The sequence below is a fragment of the Schistocerca cancellata genome, chromosome 1 (assembly GCF_023864275.1).
Source record: "Schistocerca cancellata isolate TAMUIC-IGC-003103 chromosome 1, iqSchCanc2.1, whole genome shotgun sequence".
Taxonomy (NCBI): Eukaryota; Metazoa; Arthropoda; class Insecta; order Orthoptera; family Acrididae; genus Schistocerca; species Schistocerca cancellata.
Genome location: NC_064626.1, coordinates 352630534 through 352647732, shown reverse-complemented (window position 1 = coordinate 352647732; position 17199 = coordinate 352630534). Strand labels below are relative to the sequence as shown.

General features: G+C 37.8%; 1 protein-coding gene across 1 annotated transcript; it reads left to right on the top strand.

Moving 5' to 3' along the window:
• The first annotated feature begins 408 nt into the window (after window positions 1-408).
• On the top strand, window positions 409-1490 carry LOC126173982 (uncharacterized). The gene has a single exon (XM_049920997.1). The coding sequence runs from the start codon at window positions 533-535 to the stop codon at window positions 1433-1435; it is 903 nt and encodes a 300-aa protein (XP_049776954.1). The 5' UTR covers window positions 409-532; the 3' UTR covers window positions 1436-1490.
• Window positions 1491-17199: the final 15709 nt, after the last annotated feature.

Genomic DNA, 17199 nt, shown 5'->3' with positions numbered 1-17199 from the left:
GTAGTCGTTTCGAAATGATCTTGTCATTTAATTCTAGGAAACGAACAGTTATCTCTGTAGCCATGCTGTGGGGCCATTTTTATAATCAAAGACTACATTGTAAAGTGTTATTAATGATAAATAAATTACAAGTAGCAGCGATGTAATTAAGTAACTTCCAAAGATTTTTTAAGTTACTATAACTTACAGCTGTGATGTAGTGTTTGATTATTGTGAGCGTCCTTTCTAGAGTGTTTTCATATTAGTATTTCATGCTGCCTAGTAAATCAAGAATGAAGTCTTCGTTTACAAGTTATTTCTCATAGTTTACTAAAAATTCATATCATGGGACTTGATGTTACACGTAAAACACCTTTGGTGGATGTTTCATCTTTATTATTAGTGTCATCTTTGAAACACCGTAAAGTTGGCAACGCCAGATTTCCTTTCTGATGTAGGAGCCTAGCGTGTGGAAGGATCTCCATATTTCTGTTGCTGTTTGGCTCCACGTGGCTGCAATTTAAGGAGGTACAGTTCATTATATCATTTCATCATGGGATTTGTGAAAGTAGTGAAGAATAAGCAGTACTTTAAACGTTATCAAGTGAAGTTTAAAAGGCGTCGCGAGGGAAAGACTGATTACCGCGCTAGGCTTCGCCTTACAACTCAGGTGAAGAACAAGTACAACACGCCGAAATATCGCCTGATCGTTCGTTTTTCCAACAGAGATATTACCTGTCAAGTGGCGTATTCACGAATTGAAGGTGATATGATTCTTTGTTCTGCATACAGCCACGAATTGCCAGAGTATGGAGTTAAAGTTGGGCTGACCAACTATGCAGCTGCTTATTGCACCGGCCTACTTCTAGCTAGAAGATTGCTGAAGAAACTTGGTTTGGATCAACTTTATGTCGGCTGCACAGAAGTTACCGGAGAGGAATACAACGTTGAAGCGGTGGAAGATGGGCCGGGTGCATTTCGATGTTACTTAGATGTGGGGTTAATCCGCACAACTACTGGAGCTCGTGTGTTTGGTGCTATGAAGGGAGCCGTGGACGGTGGTTTGAATATACCTCACAGCACCAAAAGATTCCCAGGTTACAACCCCGAGGATAAGGAATTTGATGCTGAGATTCATCGAAAGCACATCTTTGGCCTGCATGTGGCAGATTACATGCGACAGCTGGCGGAAGAAGATGATGAGGCGTACAAGAGACAATTTTCCCAATATATCAAACTGGGCATTGATCCAGATAGTATTGAGGGAATATATAAAACGGCGCATGCAAATATTCGTGCTAATCCAGATCGAAAGAAGAAAGAAAAAGATGCTGCAGCTATTACCAAGAAGAGGTGGGGCCGTGCCAAGCTGTCCCTTGCTGAGAGGAAGAACAGGATCGCCCAGAAGAAGGAGTCGTTCAAGAAGAAGCTGGAGGCGGGTGAAGTTGCAGAATAAGTCTTTTGTATTGTAAAATTTGAGATCAGGCAAGGAAATAAATTGTAAAACCGTATGTTTTGTATATTTATTAGGCGAGTTTTGTCATTAGCCTTGTGAATAATACCTGATCTCACATGTCAGTTGTTAAGTATCAATATATATTTTATGATATTCATTGGTTTTTATCATTTTTCAGCATGGTTAATGTGAAAGCTCGCCTTCATTCCTTCCAACCACTGCTCTTCCCAATATTTTTCCTGTATGAATTCTGAAAGTTACAGGCTAATCATATGGTTCCTGATCCTTTATTGCATCAGTCTTCAGAGCTACCCAGAGCCACTGAAAAGGTGAGACCATTATAAACTTATTATTACTGGAATTTAAATGTGCAATCTGTGGTACATAGCTACAAAAAAGACCAGGTATGGTCATTGTAGAACATTTGGCATTCTGGTGTGCCTTTATCTTTGTGGTGACATTGTTGTAAGCATTATCCAGGTCCAGTTATGACATTTGTTTCAGTTCATGTTACTGTCAACTTTGTTTGGTATTACTATATTGTTTGCATCTTTCAGTTGCTATGGAATGTCTTCAGGCTCATTTTCAGCACGTTTACTTTACTTAAAAGCTTTAATGGCAGATAGTGTATACATAATTCACCAGTGAAAGCTGGTACAAAGCTTTTTTGCATCTGTTATCAATTGGAATTAAAATTATAGTTTCCACTATTGAGTGAAGTGCACATACACAATATAATAACGAATTTAGGATATCACATTGGATTGAAGTAAGAATTGAGCTTTGTAAGCATGTTCTTAGGTGTCTCACTCTCTAAATTTTTTGTTCTGTTGACATGAGGTGTCACTTCTGTATTGTAGCTTAGAAATTATTTGGATTTTGGAGAGACAACTGGTAAGATTACAGAAAAATTGTGATCGTTTCTGTGAAGATTATGGGGAAAAAGCTCATTGTAGTTTTATTTGGTAAGCTGTTTGGTTTGGATGCTGACACAAGCAGTTATTAAACGTTCCATGAACTTCAGAAATGTAAGAATAGAATATTTATTCATATTTTGTGCTGCAAAAATGCTGATAGTATGACATTCTCAATTATCACAAATGATTATAAAATGGCCTAAGATAACCATTCACTTGCATGGATTAGTTCAAAGTTCAGTTGGTGTATTGCTCACACTTATTTCCTTGAGTGCAATGGCTTGTAAGACATGCAGATTTAGTATGCTGCTTGTTTGTATTTGCAAAGAATGTGCACCTAAGTATTGTTCTTGCATTGCACAGTTAATACTTCTGAAGATACATAGGCCTGCTCTCTTCAAATTACACAAACTTGCTTGATACTTTGATTTGTCATTTTATAATTTTTCTTAGCTGTTAAGGTTTTTAGTATTAGTTTGCCTTGGCATCAGCAGTATGTGGGATACTGAAGAGCATTCATAAATTTCTTTGTGCAAGTAAGTTTCACACACATTTGTAATGGAATGTTACCTGGTATAAATTTTTCTTGGCATGCTATTTTTGCAATGCCTAAACCCGCAAGTGTGAAACAGTATTCCATAACGAAACACACAAATAATACATTTCGTCTGAAAACACTGAGAACACAATTGGAAATATTACAGTAAATGGTGAATCAGATAACTAAGATAACATTAACCAGTAGGCTTTGTTAGTGTATTGTTAAGTTTCAAATTTTATTTTTGTTCCATGTATTACTGAAATGCCAGAGCCAGTTTGACACAGTTTACACAGTAAATATATTTGACAATCTCACTAAACTTGCAGTAAAACATTCCTTATACATTTCTATGATTTAAAATTCGTACCTGATACCATGGTACTTGAAGTTAATAACACAAAATTAATTTTGTTCTGTAATGCAGCAGTATATTGCACAGTAAGGAATACAAATAATTCAGTGTTTGAATTTTTCTTGTGTTTTGTGTTCATACGTCAAACTTTGGTATAGTTGCTGTTAAATTAGGTTTCACAATTTATGTAAAATTCATGCAGTACTTAATGTACAAAACTGCACTTATAATATGATGAAGTTAAATATGGTAATGAAAGTTGTCTGAATGTAAAATAGTGATGGAAACAATTATCAAATAGAATGCTGGCACAGTGTATGAATGCAGGCAAGCTAGTAGTGTTTCTGATCTGTGCATCTGCTTTAATGCTTCCGATGTTTTCGTGGGGTTTTAGATGTCATTTTGTTTGGTATGGAAGCTGTATGTCCTAATGAAAATATGTAGAAGTGATATAACACTACATTCTTGTACATTTGACTGCTTATTTGCAAAAACACCTGTTTCAAGGTTGGGTGTTAATCATTGAGATGTGGTGGAAGATGTTAGCTGTTCCAATAGTGGCTGCTGCTCTCTCTAGAAATCAAACTGTACTTGAAATCTGAAAAGTTTCCAGACAAAACTTGCTTAGTAAGGGGATGTAATTATTTTAATAAAAGTAATTAAAAGGGCTTAAAGGATATGGCTTCAGTAGCCACACCAACAAACAGCATGGTGTTTTATCCTGGGATGGTTACTGGTAAGTAGCCCAAGCATATGCTCACTTCTAGTGAAGGGTCTACATATGGATTGTTTGCATCTTAAGCTGAAACCTTATATGCTGTTATGGTTGCCAGTATGTAAATGCTCAGTAATAGAACGGTGGTAGGCTGCAGGTGCCAGATCCAGTGGAGCATAGCTGTTACAGTATTTCAGAATAATATTGGCATCACTGGATGTGGTGTGTAAATACACAGTAGCAACAGTAGGCACATGTATTGTAGCAGTATGGTGAAGTTACTGTTTTGTATTTTGGCACCCAAAATACATATCTTTTTGTTTTACATAATCTCCCATTGTCTAAAAGACTGTTGTGTTGGCTGGCACTGTCCATTTTTAGATTCAAACAGTTAGAGAATGAACTTACTCTGCTAACATCCGTAATTGATCACTACGGTACAGTCGCAAGTGCTTTACAATCCATATTGTTTACTTTATATATTTTGTGTGTGTGTGTGTGTGTGATAATAATGCTGCAGGTTTTTGTTTTATCCATGATGCAGGGCTGTGGTGCTCCTCAGCAGTTGCAACTGTCTCATAACTGTTGTATAGTGTGGTGTTTTATAGACATTTTATTTGTTCTTTGGCAGTTCAAAAGTAGTTAAAAAGTATGATGGACAGTAAGAAAGAAAATTTAGTCACTTGTGGTTTTTACACTCTTTTCATATATTTATCAAAAGAAATCACACAATACCTGTAAAATAAGATCTATCACAGTGGGTAAAACAGACAACGAACTAATAGAACAAAAGTTTTGTAGGTTACCTACAGTGTTGGTTTACACAATTCACCACCTTCCACGCTTCTTTTACAAGGCCTACTTTTTTCTGAGGTTATTTCTGAAGTCAGTGAAGGTATTTTAAATCTGTCTTGCAACTCCAAGGAAGTGTTTTTTTTATCAAATGTTTCATTTTATTGAAATAAAATCAGTGGTATTTCTCAATCTAAAAACAGTTAATGACTAAAGATGTTAGTACATAAGATTTTTGCTCACATCAGGAAATGCCATCTGCTTACAATTTTTTTAGATATTTCCTCATTTGCACTATTGTTTCTTGGACCGTAGCTCCAAATACAGATTGTCAATGTCTTAACTTAATCTTGATGTCAAAATTTGTCAGGGAAAAATGCTAAAACTTCTGTAAATCGGGGAATTTCACTTTGTGAAACTTACAGCAACCTGCATTCACGATAGCTAGTGTCAAAGGCACCTCCGCTTATAGACTAGTTCATTGTATTTGTGTTCAGAGGTTGCCATGCACAAATAATCCAGCAAGGCAAATGTACTCGTACCAAGCTAAAATCACTTATGTAGGAACTGCAATTTGACAAGTCCAATTGCTTTTCATAAAGTCCAAAATCAAGAGGTGAGGCTCAGCTGTGCTATTTGTGAAGTGACATGTTTCGAAATCTGTGTGTACTGTGTACTAGCCCTAATAGATATGCAAGCTATTTCAGAATAAAACTCCTGTCATGGCACACTTGTGATGGAGAGCATCAATCTCTGGTAATAGCTGATTTATTTCTATAGTTGTTTGCTGTCATTACATTTGTTGTAGTTTTGTGATGTAAATGTAATTTTACAACTGCCATGATGTGCCAAATGACATAACTCATCATCCAGAAGTGGGGACAGTATCTACATGATGTAAATATTTGGTTGCGCACATAATCCAGTCTGTTGCTGCTGTTTCCATTTTTGTGCCACATCTTAGTTTGTCAGATGAAAGGAATATGAGAAATTTTGTTCCTACCAAGATGTAATTCTAAACTTTCTTTTGTTAACCCTGGTGGGCCATTGGGAGCATCAGATTCCACTTGTCTGATTTAATGCATAATGGTGTTGTGGTGTCACTATGGTGTGGTTTTGGTTTGTGTTATTGTGTTGTGTTTAAGGGTGCCCACTGGTGGTGGATGTGAACGTGTTGAGTTTGTGTGGTATTGTGTTCATTTGAGCTTTGGTTATCTCTGTGGTAACGTGGATTTGAGTATGGGTAATATGCACTGTTGGAAATGGTTGCTTTTTGTGGTTCCTTTTGTCTGGTATTTTTGTTAGTGTGCACGTGCCAACCTACATTAATTTGTCAGAGGCTTTTGTTGGTACGTAGTTTGTATTTTTTTATTCTGTAGTAATCATGAAGCTTTGTTTTATTTTATTTTATATTTATGGTATTTCAATTGTGATCTAGAAAACGTGGTTTTTTACTTGGGAGTTTTATGTGGTGTTTTGAGAGTCACATAGGTGTGAAGTCTGTGGTTGTGGTTTCTCGTGGTTTGCCAGGAGGTATGGAGAGCTGTTTGAGCTATGTAGTCAAGGGAAATGTGAGATTCTACTTTTTGGAGTAGTTGGTTGTTTTTTTTTTATTCATGGGCTTCATTTGAGCTGTATAGGACAAGGGAAATTTGAGATTCCTGTTGGTTTTGGGGCTGTAGTGTTGATGGAAGTTGAGATTTCTTTAATATTTGTCTTAGAATGGTGAGGTGTTTCGTATTTTTTATGTAGGTGGTCCGCACCCTAAACCCTGAATTCCCCAGTTGTCCCGATTGTTAGTGAGATGCTCTTGTGTCCGTCCTTCCTTCCTTCCTTTTTGTCTGTATTTGTTGGTCTGTGTGTGTGTACTGAAAGTGTCATTTTGTATCCACTGGAAGTAGAAGTTTCTGCCTTATTAATGTCATTAGTTGAAGCAGCCAGGTGGAATTGGATGCTTACCTAATGCCTTAACCCTCTGCTTACCAGAAAATGTGTATAGTGTTGCTCCCGAGTCAGGGTTCTCAGGTCCATGTTGCATAAATTGACACTATTTTGACTACTTGCAATGTGAATGACTTTTGAGGTATAAATAATTTTAAAATAATTTTACAATATCATGAGAAGGAAAGCTGCTAATCACCATATAGCAGAGACACTGAGTTGCAGATAGGCACAACAAAAACTCACAATTATAGCTTTAAAGCAATAAGGCCTTAAACACCGCATACAGTCTCGGGCAACTGAAACAGTGTGGTTCCGGGTGCCTGCTATATAGTGAGTAGCAACTTTCCTTCTCATTCTGTTACATTCCATCCTGGATTTTCCATTGTAAAATAATTTTATTTATCTAAAGTTTACATTTTAAGAAAAACAATTTTTATACTGTTATTGGTGGCTTTTATTCTTCTTGCAAATTTGTGTGGGATGTACAGATAATAGCAGATTGTTCAGAGTGTACAGGCTTGGTGCACTTATAACTTGTAATTTGACTTTGGTCATTATTTCCTAATAAAGATGCACATCTTCTCATTTTATAAGCTAGTAGTTTTACTGCTCTTTGTGGATTCAGTGCTACTAATGAAGTCATTGACTTCTTTACCCCTGTTAGTTGCTTTCCGAAATTGATAGTCAGCCTTATTCTTTTATTTGTAGCAAGCAACATCCAAATTATGTAGGCATTCATTGCACTTAAGTCAATCATGTTTCTCTAAGACTGTAGCATCACATCTGATCCATGGTGCCAATGCCACCCTTAGTGTCATTGTATGTCCTAAATTCAGGCTTCTTCACTTCTAATGATACTGTTGGTTGGTCACGAAGAGAGCTAAGCTTTGTATTTCTTACGAACATAAGAAGCTGTCATCATGCTTTGTTGAAAGCAAAGTAATCTAGAGAATGCCCTTTAAGTATAATGAAATTGGCAGGCAGTTCACCTTTATCTTTTGGGATAGTACTGACTAGCAAGAGATGTAAGAAAAATCACTGATATTACGTCCAGACTTTCAAAGTTGTCACCTGGGTTTTCACTACCTTGTCACAAAGTTGCACCCCTCTGGTTTCTTCCTCATTTGCCAAATACACTTTCATCTTCTGGCAGTGGCATTTTTGCATTGTCAGAAATTGCCCAGAACTTCATTCTGTATCTACCAGGTATTGTCGAAGTGGACAGCAACCTTGAAATGTGACCAACTGTTCATTCGTTCACCAACTTGGACTGTAGGCATCTCTGAAGGTAATTTCCCCACATCCCAAATCTGACTGGTTCTAATGTCAGTTGACCTATGTTCACATTGGGCTGCTACACTTTCAAAGCGCAACACCCTCTGAATAACGTGGAAGAGGTTGCAAGACAATTTCATAGTCAACACTCAGAAGCTTATTGACATTCTCATTTTTTGACTTGTAAACTAGTCAGGGTCAGAACATGAAGAAACTTCCGTTTCTTGCATGTCTACATGTCTACATCCAACCTAGTCCTCTAAATGATTAGACCTTCCTTGTTCTCTCTCTCTCTCTCTCTCTCTCTCTCTCTCTCTCTCTCTCTCTCTCTCTCTCTCTCTCTCTCACACACACACACACACACACACACACACACACACACACACACACACACACACAATTTAAATGAGGGTACATGAAAGAACAGCATAAAACAAGATTTTACATTATCACTGTTCTAATTGGATAACTTGTAGATCCCTAGTCTTCTTTCAATACATCCTTTTTGCTCTGATTACCAGAAATTCCAGCTTGAGGAGCTGTAGCCCACATTTCATTTGATTGTGAGAATGTCACACACAACAGAATCTGCTCTAAATTGTGACGAGGTTCTTAATGATCATAACCTTTGTGTTGTTCAGATTTTTCAGTGACATCTACCTGATCACTGGGGGTTAATCACTGGGCATTTTGAGAATCAGAAGACTGCTCTGGCAGTTCCCTTATCTCCTCTCTTCTCTGCAACGTTTTCAGATTGTAGGAAAACTGCACCAAAATAAATGTGCTTATCACAAGGACTGTTGAACACCGAAAGAATAACAGTGAGAGTCAACGTTGGCAAATGATGTAAGATGCAGCAGCATAGACAGAAATCTTGTTGAAAAAGGCTTCTTACTACACTAGCCTGTGAGGCCTGTACAGGAGAAATGTCCACAAACACTTGACCAGTCATAGGTAAATTCTTATTGATGTCCTAAATTGACTAACTTGACAAATTAGAAGTCATAAAATTTCATTAAAATTAAATGTAATAGTTACTAATAGGGAAGATATTGAAGACGACAGGCTGACCTGTGAGGCCCGATGCTAGGTAAAGAGCTAGTGTTCGGTTAATTGCGGATGGCAGATTCATGACTATTCTTTTCATTAAGATTAAATCGATCTTAGATTATTTTGTACCTTGTATCCTTTTCTTATTTTGTATCGCTTCTATATGGATTGTATGGAAGGTGCAGTAGTGGGAGGGAACCATTAACATTTAGTATTCCCTTGATTGGAACAGCCTCCAAATGGCTGCTAGTTTGACATGACACAAAAATGAACTTCACTAAATAAAACAGGTCTTATACTGAGCTAAATGCAAACTGCCGATTACTTAAAAGATATTTAGTCCCAAATTTGAAATAGGACTGTAGATTTTGACACATACTACCATAAACACATGGTATATCAAAAGTTGAATGTTTGCCACAAATCTGAAATGGCCAGACATACAGTGGCAGCAAACAACCTCCCATCATTTCTGAATAAGCTCACAATCTAACTTTCAATGTACTGCCACAGAACTCCACATTATCAGAAGCCACAGAGGTAGACATGAATAATAACTCAGATTTTTAAAAGGGATTAACATTTAAAACAGTGGATTGCAGTTATCCTTCGCATGGGTGGCGACTGATCAGTTAGGTCATGAGGGCAAATTGCAGCAAACAGAGTCCTCGGAAATCCCAAGCAATTAGATGGACTGCATGCAATTTGCACTTGCAGTATGGCTGCCTGCCTGCCTGCCTGGCTGGTAAGCAGCAGTGTATGGCAGTGACCTGTGTCTAGTTATTAAGCATGGTTGTGCAGTTTTTAGTTTAACTATTCTCATGTTACGATCTTTGTTGGAATGATAATTGTTCAGTGACCACGAGCTACTCTGAAAAATGAGGTAGAAGCTACAGTTGCTATTTATATTAAGAAATAATACATCCTCCAAATTTGTGGCAATTGGCATTATGAATCTTGTGCTATAGAAGTAGAATTGATAAGTTCATAGTAAGTCATGGTGCAATGAGCTCATCATGATTTTTGATTTATTTATAGGATGATTGTAGTATTAAGTCTTTAACTAATAAACAGATTGACTTATGTAGTGTAATATGAAGAGGACATTTAAATTGAAATGTTCAGGGTTGGTATGTTAAACAGCTATACTCAAATCCCTTGTCATTTCTCATAATCTCTGCCCTCATAGAATTTATAGACTTATAATAATCAGTAGTTCTGCTTTTGACATGTATACACACATTGAAATTACAAACAGTGTAAAAGCTTGCAGTTAAACTATGACTAATAAATGAAGGAATTGTCTTTGCAAGCTGAAAGTTGCAAACCCACTTGGCATCAGTGTATTCTGTACAATAATGCAGTTCCAACAAATGTTACAAAAGTTTAAGTTGTACTTTATGTATTTTTGCAAATATTTGTGGGATTCAGAAATGATTGCTAAAGGTGGCAGTTAATTTTCCATAGCAGAACTTCTCAACACAGTGGCATTAGTAATACAGATTGGAATTGCTTGGCAGATCACTTGGGTGTTCTGTCAAATGACAGATTGCAGGCCACAAATCACATGTGGTCCATCACTCAAGTATGGGTCCCTTACACTATATCTCACCTGGGAGTGAGGGCACTTTGGTTGGCTTACCTATTTTGATATCTTACAAGTACACACTGAACCACTTGATGCTATGTGCACAACTGTCATGAAATCACTCGTGCTGTGTTTTCCGTAGTCACCACTGTACTTGCGTACTGTAAAGCCACTGCATGTTTTCGATACAACGGGGGATAAAGTGCAGTAATAGTGTGGACAGGCAGTAGTTACTGGAAATGGATCTGAGTCTCAGAAATGTCGAACATTAGTAACTCTGGCCAAATAAAATATCGTTTTCTTCACGTAGTCAAATGTAATTGTGGAGTGGAAAAAGAATGACAAAAATCTTATGTAGTTTCTGTGATTCACAAAGAGTGGAGATATTTTATCAGATTAAGAGAAGATAAGTTTTAATCAAATGTCAACTAAACTGAAAATTAGTTGAATTTTTTAAATGAACATTACATTCCAAGAGTCCTGAACTGATGGAAGAACCCCCTGATGATGGGTATTTGGGTTTGAACAGAAGTGTAGTGGCTTCATGAGATCCTCTTTAAGGGACATGTTGCATCAGAGTTAACAGTATTTCTGCAGTAGTTCTGCCACCACCTGAGGATAGTTATGGTCTATTTTGTCACCTAAAAATCCATGAATAACTTCCTTGAAGGCTTCCCAAGCTTGCTTTTCTTTCCTCTTCAAAACTCTAACACAGGAACCTTCACAAGTTTACAAATTTGTGGCCCAACAAAATACCTTCCTTAAACTTTGCATTATTCAATGCAGGAAATATGCCCCTTAAGTTTTTAAAGGCCTGTCCTTGGTTCATTGCTCTGACAACATTTTTCAACAACTCCAGCTTTGTATGTGGGAATGGAAGAATATCCTTGAGTCCATGAGAGACTCAGCAATGACTCCTTACTAGCAGATTGTTAAGATTTCTTTCAGGCAAGTGTGCTTAAATATGTTTTTCTATACCTACTGTCCCACACAAAAAGCCAGAAGTACTTAGTGTAGCCTAGTAACATTCCTATGAGAACAATGACTTAGATGATCACTTACCTTCCATGTGTGTTCACAGTATTTGATTGAGTCAAAGAGGGCTCTCATGTTTGCATAGGTCTCCTTCATATGGACCGCACAACCAACAGGAGTAAAAGGAAAACTGTTGCTGTTGTAAAGTAACCCAGGTTTCAGACTAGCCTTGAGGAGTCTGTGAATAGTTGCCATTCCACAGGATTGTGGTTCAGATCCAAAGATTTAATCAAACCATTAATATTGCAGGAAACAGTGAGATCGTTTTTCTTCTTAAAATAAGGGAGCAGATTCCTCCAATGCCATTGAGACCCTGGCATGAGAAAATTACATTGCTGTAATCTAGACCTTAAAAGTTCTGCTTTTTCCTTTGACGAATGAGCCTCGAATCAGGTGATCACTTAATTTTGACAGTGTGCTTTATTATCTTTTTGCTCAAAATTGGTCATATGATACGTAAAACTCCTTGGGTTGAACAGTTATCTTCAGTTTTCATGAGTTTCGGGGTGGAGCACCAAGTGATAAAGTATGTGAATGTGGAACAGGTTGAATTGCAGATGGAAGATCTGGATATTGAATTGTTCTTTCTTTGTCATTGACAGTCTCGCCTTGACAGGTGGAATCAAGTAGAAGTATGTCATCTATATGAATTGTAGGCTCTTGCCAAACCATGGGTATAGCTAAAGCCATAGATAATTTTATTTTTCTACCATTCTTGAATTATAACAGTAAAAGAGTTGCAACGAGTGTGGAGCCCATGACTTGCATGGGTCCACTATCTACATGCCTAAATAATGCCAGTAGGCAGTCTTCACAAGGTGTCAGGTTGTTTCTGTGATGAAAACGTTATTCATTTGCTGAATTTACACTTTCTTGTGGCAGTTTCTTAAAGTTCACACTTTAAGACTCAATTTCAAAAATTCTGCAAGAATTACAACAAACAATCCTTCACTTGTAGCAACAGTATGTATGTTCATAACCTACAAACAGCTGAGGAACATTTTTTATGGAAATTGACAGGTGTGCTAATTTCAAAAGCAAAACTTTTCCTCAAACAATGTAGGCTCTAAAAAGAAATGAACTGTTACTTTATCATTGAACCAAGAGCTAATTAGTCATTATTATGGTTATTTATACTCAGCAAGTGGAAATACATTGATATATTTTTAGCCTGAAATATTTTTCTTGTTGGTCATAGTAGTTAGAAAACAGTAACTGAAGATGGTGTTTGCTGAAATGCATTAAATTTGTTACAGCTGTCTAACAGGTCTGTTAATAGCAGTAACATTGAATATGTTGGTGGTATTAATTTTATTCTTTTATTCAGAGTATTGATTTCATGATCAGATGAGCCATAAATAGCTAGTCTCATACAACAAAAATAATACATCCAAAATGTATTGCTTGTTAGCCATGTGACTTGCACATATATAAAGTCAAGAATATAACTAAGAAAATTAAAATTAGACCTGAATTGGTACAGAACAAGCACACAGTTTCTAAACTTGACATTGCAATTGATGCATCGACTGTTACGAGGCCACTGACAGAGCAGTAGTTCATTCCAAGATATACTCTACTAAACTAGTGTGGTCCCAGCAGGCACACTTCTGTGGTGAGTGATGGCCTTGTGGCTGTTAGTGTGTTAATGAAAGGTAAATTCATCATGTCCACTTTCTAATGATGATATCCTTTGAAGGCCCATATCCATCCGTCCTCCTCCCCCCCCCCCCCCCCCCCTCCAAGGCCATATGAGTTATCATTAACTACCCTGTATTTAGTGCTTTGGTGGCACATTGTATTCCCTTCATCCCGCAAGTTCATGCAATTTATGCATGATTTGAATAATGGGTATCAGGCAATTTCGATTTACTTATATGTTGGTGACTGAATGCTGCCGCGCGGGTATAGCCGAGCGGTCTAGGGTACTGCAGTCATGGAATGCGCGGCTGGTCCCGGCGGAGGTTCGAATCCTCCCTCAGGCATGGGTGTGTATGTTTTTCCTTAGGATAATTTAGGTTAAGTAGTGTGTAAGCTTAGGGTCTGATGACCTTAGCAGTTAAGTCCCATAAGATTTCACACACATTTGAACATCCTCCCTCCCCCTGAATGCCCATGATCCAAAGATTTTTCAAGCTCTGTTGTGTCCAGACTGATATTGAGCAGTGTTTAAGTAATTGTAAGCCAAATGTCAGCATAAAATTAAACCTGTGTACATAATCAAGGATTAGGCTTACACACAAATAACAAAATAATGGAAGAAGTTTGGAAAAGATGTCTGAAAATATGACAAAAATTTTAGGTGCTTATATGGAAGGTGTGTACTATGTAATCCCCTTAAGATGTTTACCCCTAATGGAATGATACAGTTAAAAGTAAAATGCTGGCATGGCTTCTATAAGACTTGTTGATTACTTTTCTCAATTGAAAATTACAGAAAGTGAGATGGAGCACGACATGTAGGAAGAGACTGCATTCTAGTTATGCCTGTCCTCATACTAATTTACAAACACATCAGTGATCTGTGCATTGACAGTGCTTTCTAAATTTGTTTGATGCAGGAGGACCTAAATGGATGTGACATTCCTAATAAAACTGTAGCATATCTTATGATCTGTTGGTTACAAAGTAAAGTTCATACTGAAGTCTCCTAGCATGTGCCAGTGTCAGCCTTGAGGCTCTGCCAGAGCAGGCATCAGATGTAATGCTTAGCTGTGTCCAAACATGGCCTTGTGGAAGTCTGTGTGTTAAAAGATATCTAAAGGAATATTCACCTGAGAAAATAGTAAAATTATTAGATGGGATGTAAGTTCTTAGTAATTTGTATAGGTATGCTTAAAAGTACGAGCAAATGTCCTAGCTTTCACAACTGTTATTTTCTGGGATAGGTAAGAGGAAAATGTTGTAGAAAGTTAGGAAGGAGGCCAGGATGAGAAGTCCCTGTGTAAATGAGGGAAGACAGAGATCATGGCTGTATCAGTTAGGGTGGCAATGATTAAGCTTCCAGCCAGCTGTATTGGTTAAGTGGTGATTTGTACTCGAGTGATTAATGTGAAAAGGTTGCCAATGTGATTATGGTCATGCAACGCGAATTAACATGCTTAGAATGCGGAATGATGGTTGGAGCTACATGCTCGGGACATTCCAGTTTGGAAATCTTGGGGAATTCAGTATTCCTAGATTCACAGTGCAAAGACTGTGCCAGGAATACCGAATTTCAGGCATTACAACTTGCCGTGGACAATGCAGGGGCTGACAGCCTTCTCTTAATGACCAAGAGCAGTATTGTTTTTGTAGAATTATCAGTGCTAACAGACAAGCAAGACTGTGTGGAATAACCACAGTAATCAATGTGGGACATACGACATATGTATCCATTACGACAGTGCAGCGAAATTTGGTGTTAACGGGCTACAGTAGCAGATGACTGGCACAAGTGCCTTTTGCTAACAGCACATCACATACAGTGCCCCTCCTGTGCTTGTGACCTTTCTGGTTGTATCCTAAATCACTAGAAAACTGTTTACTGGTCAGATGAGTCCCAAATTCAGTTGGTAAGAGCTGATGGTAGGGTTTGTGTGTGGTGCAGACCTGATGGAAGTGTGGACTCAAGTTAACAAGCCACTGTGTGAGCTTGTGGTGGCTCTGTAATGATGTGAGCTGTGTTTGCATGGAACGGACTGGGTCCTCTAGTCCAACTGAACCGATCATTGACTGGTAATGGTTATGTTCGGCCACACGGAGACCATTTGCAACCATTGAACAATGGAGTTTTTATGGATGACGTTGCACCATGTCACTGGACCGCAATTGTTTGCAGTTGGTTTGAAGAACACTGGGAAGCTTGAGCAAATGGTTTGGTCACCCAGATTGTCCAACAAGAATCCCATCAGGATTAATCGAACAGTCAGTTCTGCATGAAATCCTGCACCAGCAACAATTTTGGAATTATGGGTAGTTATAGAGGCAGCATGGCACAGTATTTCTGCAGGGGACTTCCAACAGCTTGATGACCCCATCCTACATTCAGTTGCAGCACTATGGTGGGCAAAAGAAGTTCAGACACAATGTTAGGTGGTATCATATGATTTTAGTTACCTCACTGTATAACTCCAGCATGTATGATCAGAGATATCTGCACTGATGCAGAAAATAAATTCAAAGTCACTTACTATTCAGCAATTTTAAAAATGACGTAGATCGCATCAACCATTAGCCCATACAGACAGTCCATAAAGTGTGTTATGGAGATTGCTTTACCACCTTCATACAGACACTTGTCAGAAACACTAGCTACAAGATCTTACTCAATGGACACTTCAGCAAAGTTGCTTCTATTGGTCAATCTGAGGCAAGGATGTCTGCTGTCAATGCCAATGTGTGTTATTGCCACTGAATCATTATTGGTTGACATAGAGGATCAAGAGGAATGTTCAGTACGGGTCATTGGCTTTGACAAGCAATGGAATGTAAATGGCTGCTGTGATGTCATAGTTTTTAGTGTATATTCAGTTTTGTTGTTAGTAGGTGAAGCCAATGAATATAAAACAAAAAAATAACCTTGTTGTTTTGACAGACCAAGCTGTATTTTTGCCCATTGAAAAATTCACCACTAAAATCAGTTTATAGTTGCAGTGTTGTTCAGGCTGTTTGTTACCCGTTTCTGACATCACTCCTCAAAGCTGATGATATGTATTGAATATTCCTGTTTATCTGACATGGCATCACAGATACAAGGTCTAATGCCCCATAACATGAAAATGTGTTGCATAAAGTACATAAATGGCATCTGCATAACTGTCTTGTCACTTGAAGACATCACAAAGTCAACATACATTCTTAGGGGCTTCACAACAGCAACATGCTCAAGACAAAGAAAACCACAGTTAAACTTCAGATATGGCTAAAATGTTACTGACACTATGAATTGGTGCAAAACTATCAAACTGCATAAATCACCTGGTCTCTGCCTACCTGTAATTCCAGGTGGAATGATAACCTACAATTGGAGAGAAATGCCAAACAAGAGGTGTTTTGAAAATTCACTCTGAGAGGGAGCTACTCTTTAAAAGTGAAGACAACAGATGTAACAATAGCAAGTAAACTCTTGGTACATGGACTGAATTGTGCATATCCCAGACTCACTGGCCAACAATGTCCAATGAGCCTTTTACTAGCTCTTATGGGATGGCAAAATGTTTAAAATAAAATTCGGTGTTCTAACACTACTGTTTGCAAAGGGAGACATTAATCTTGTATGAGATATATGTGCCATTAATAGCATAAAAAAGAAAAAAAAGTTAGGAAGCAAGTTCTAAGCCTAATCCAAAATCTAACATTCAAACATAAGCTGAAAAGTATCTTGTCACCAATGAATATAGCAGCACATTGGGCAGTATTATCGTGAGGTAAGTTATAAAACAGCAAAGTGGGTACCCCAAAATTACTTTCCAACACAGACATGTACAATATCCTGACAACAGACCACTGTAACCGAACTGAAGAAAAATGTGTGCAACTGAAAAGAATGTCGTCTGAACAAAAAACGTACTTAA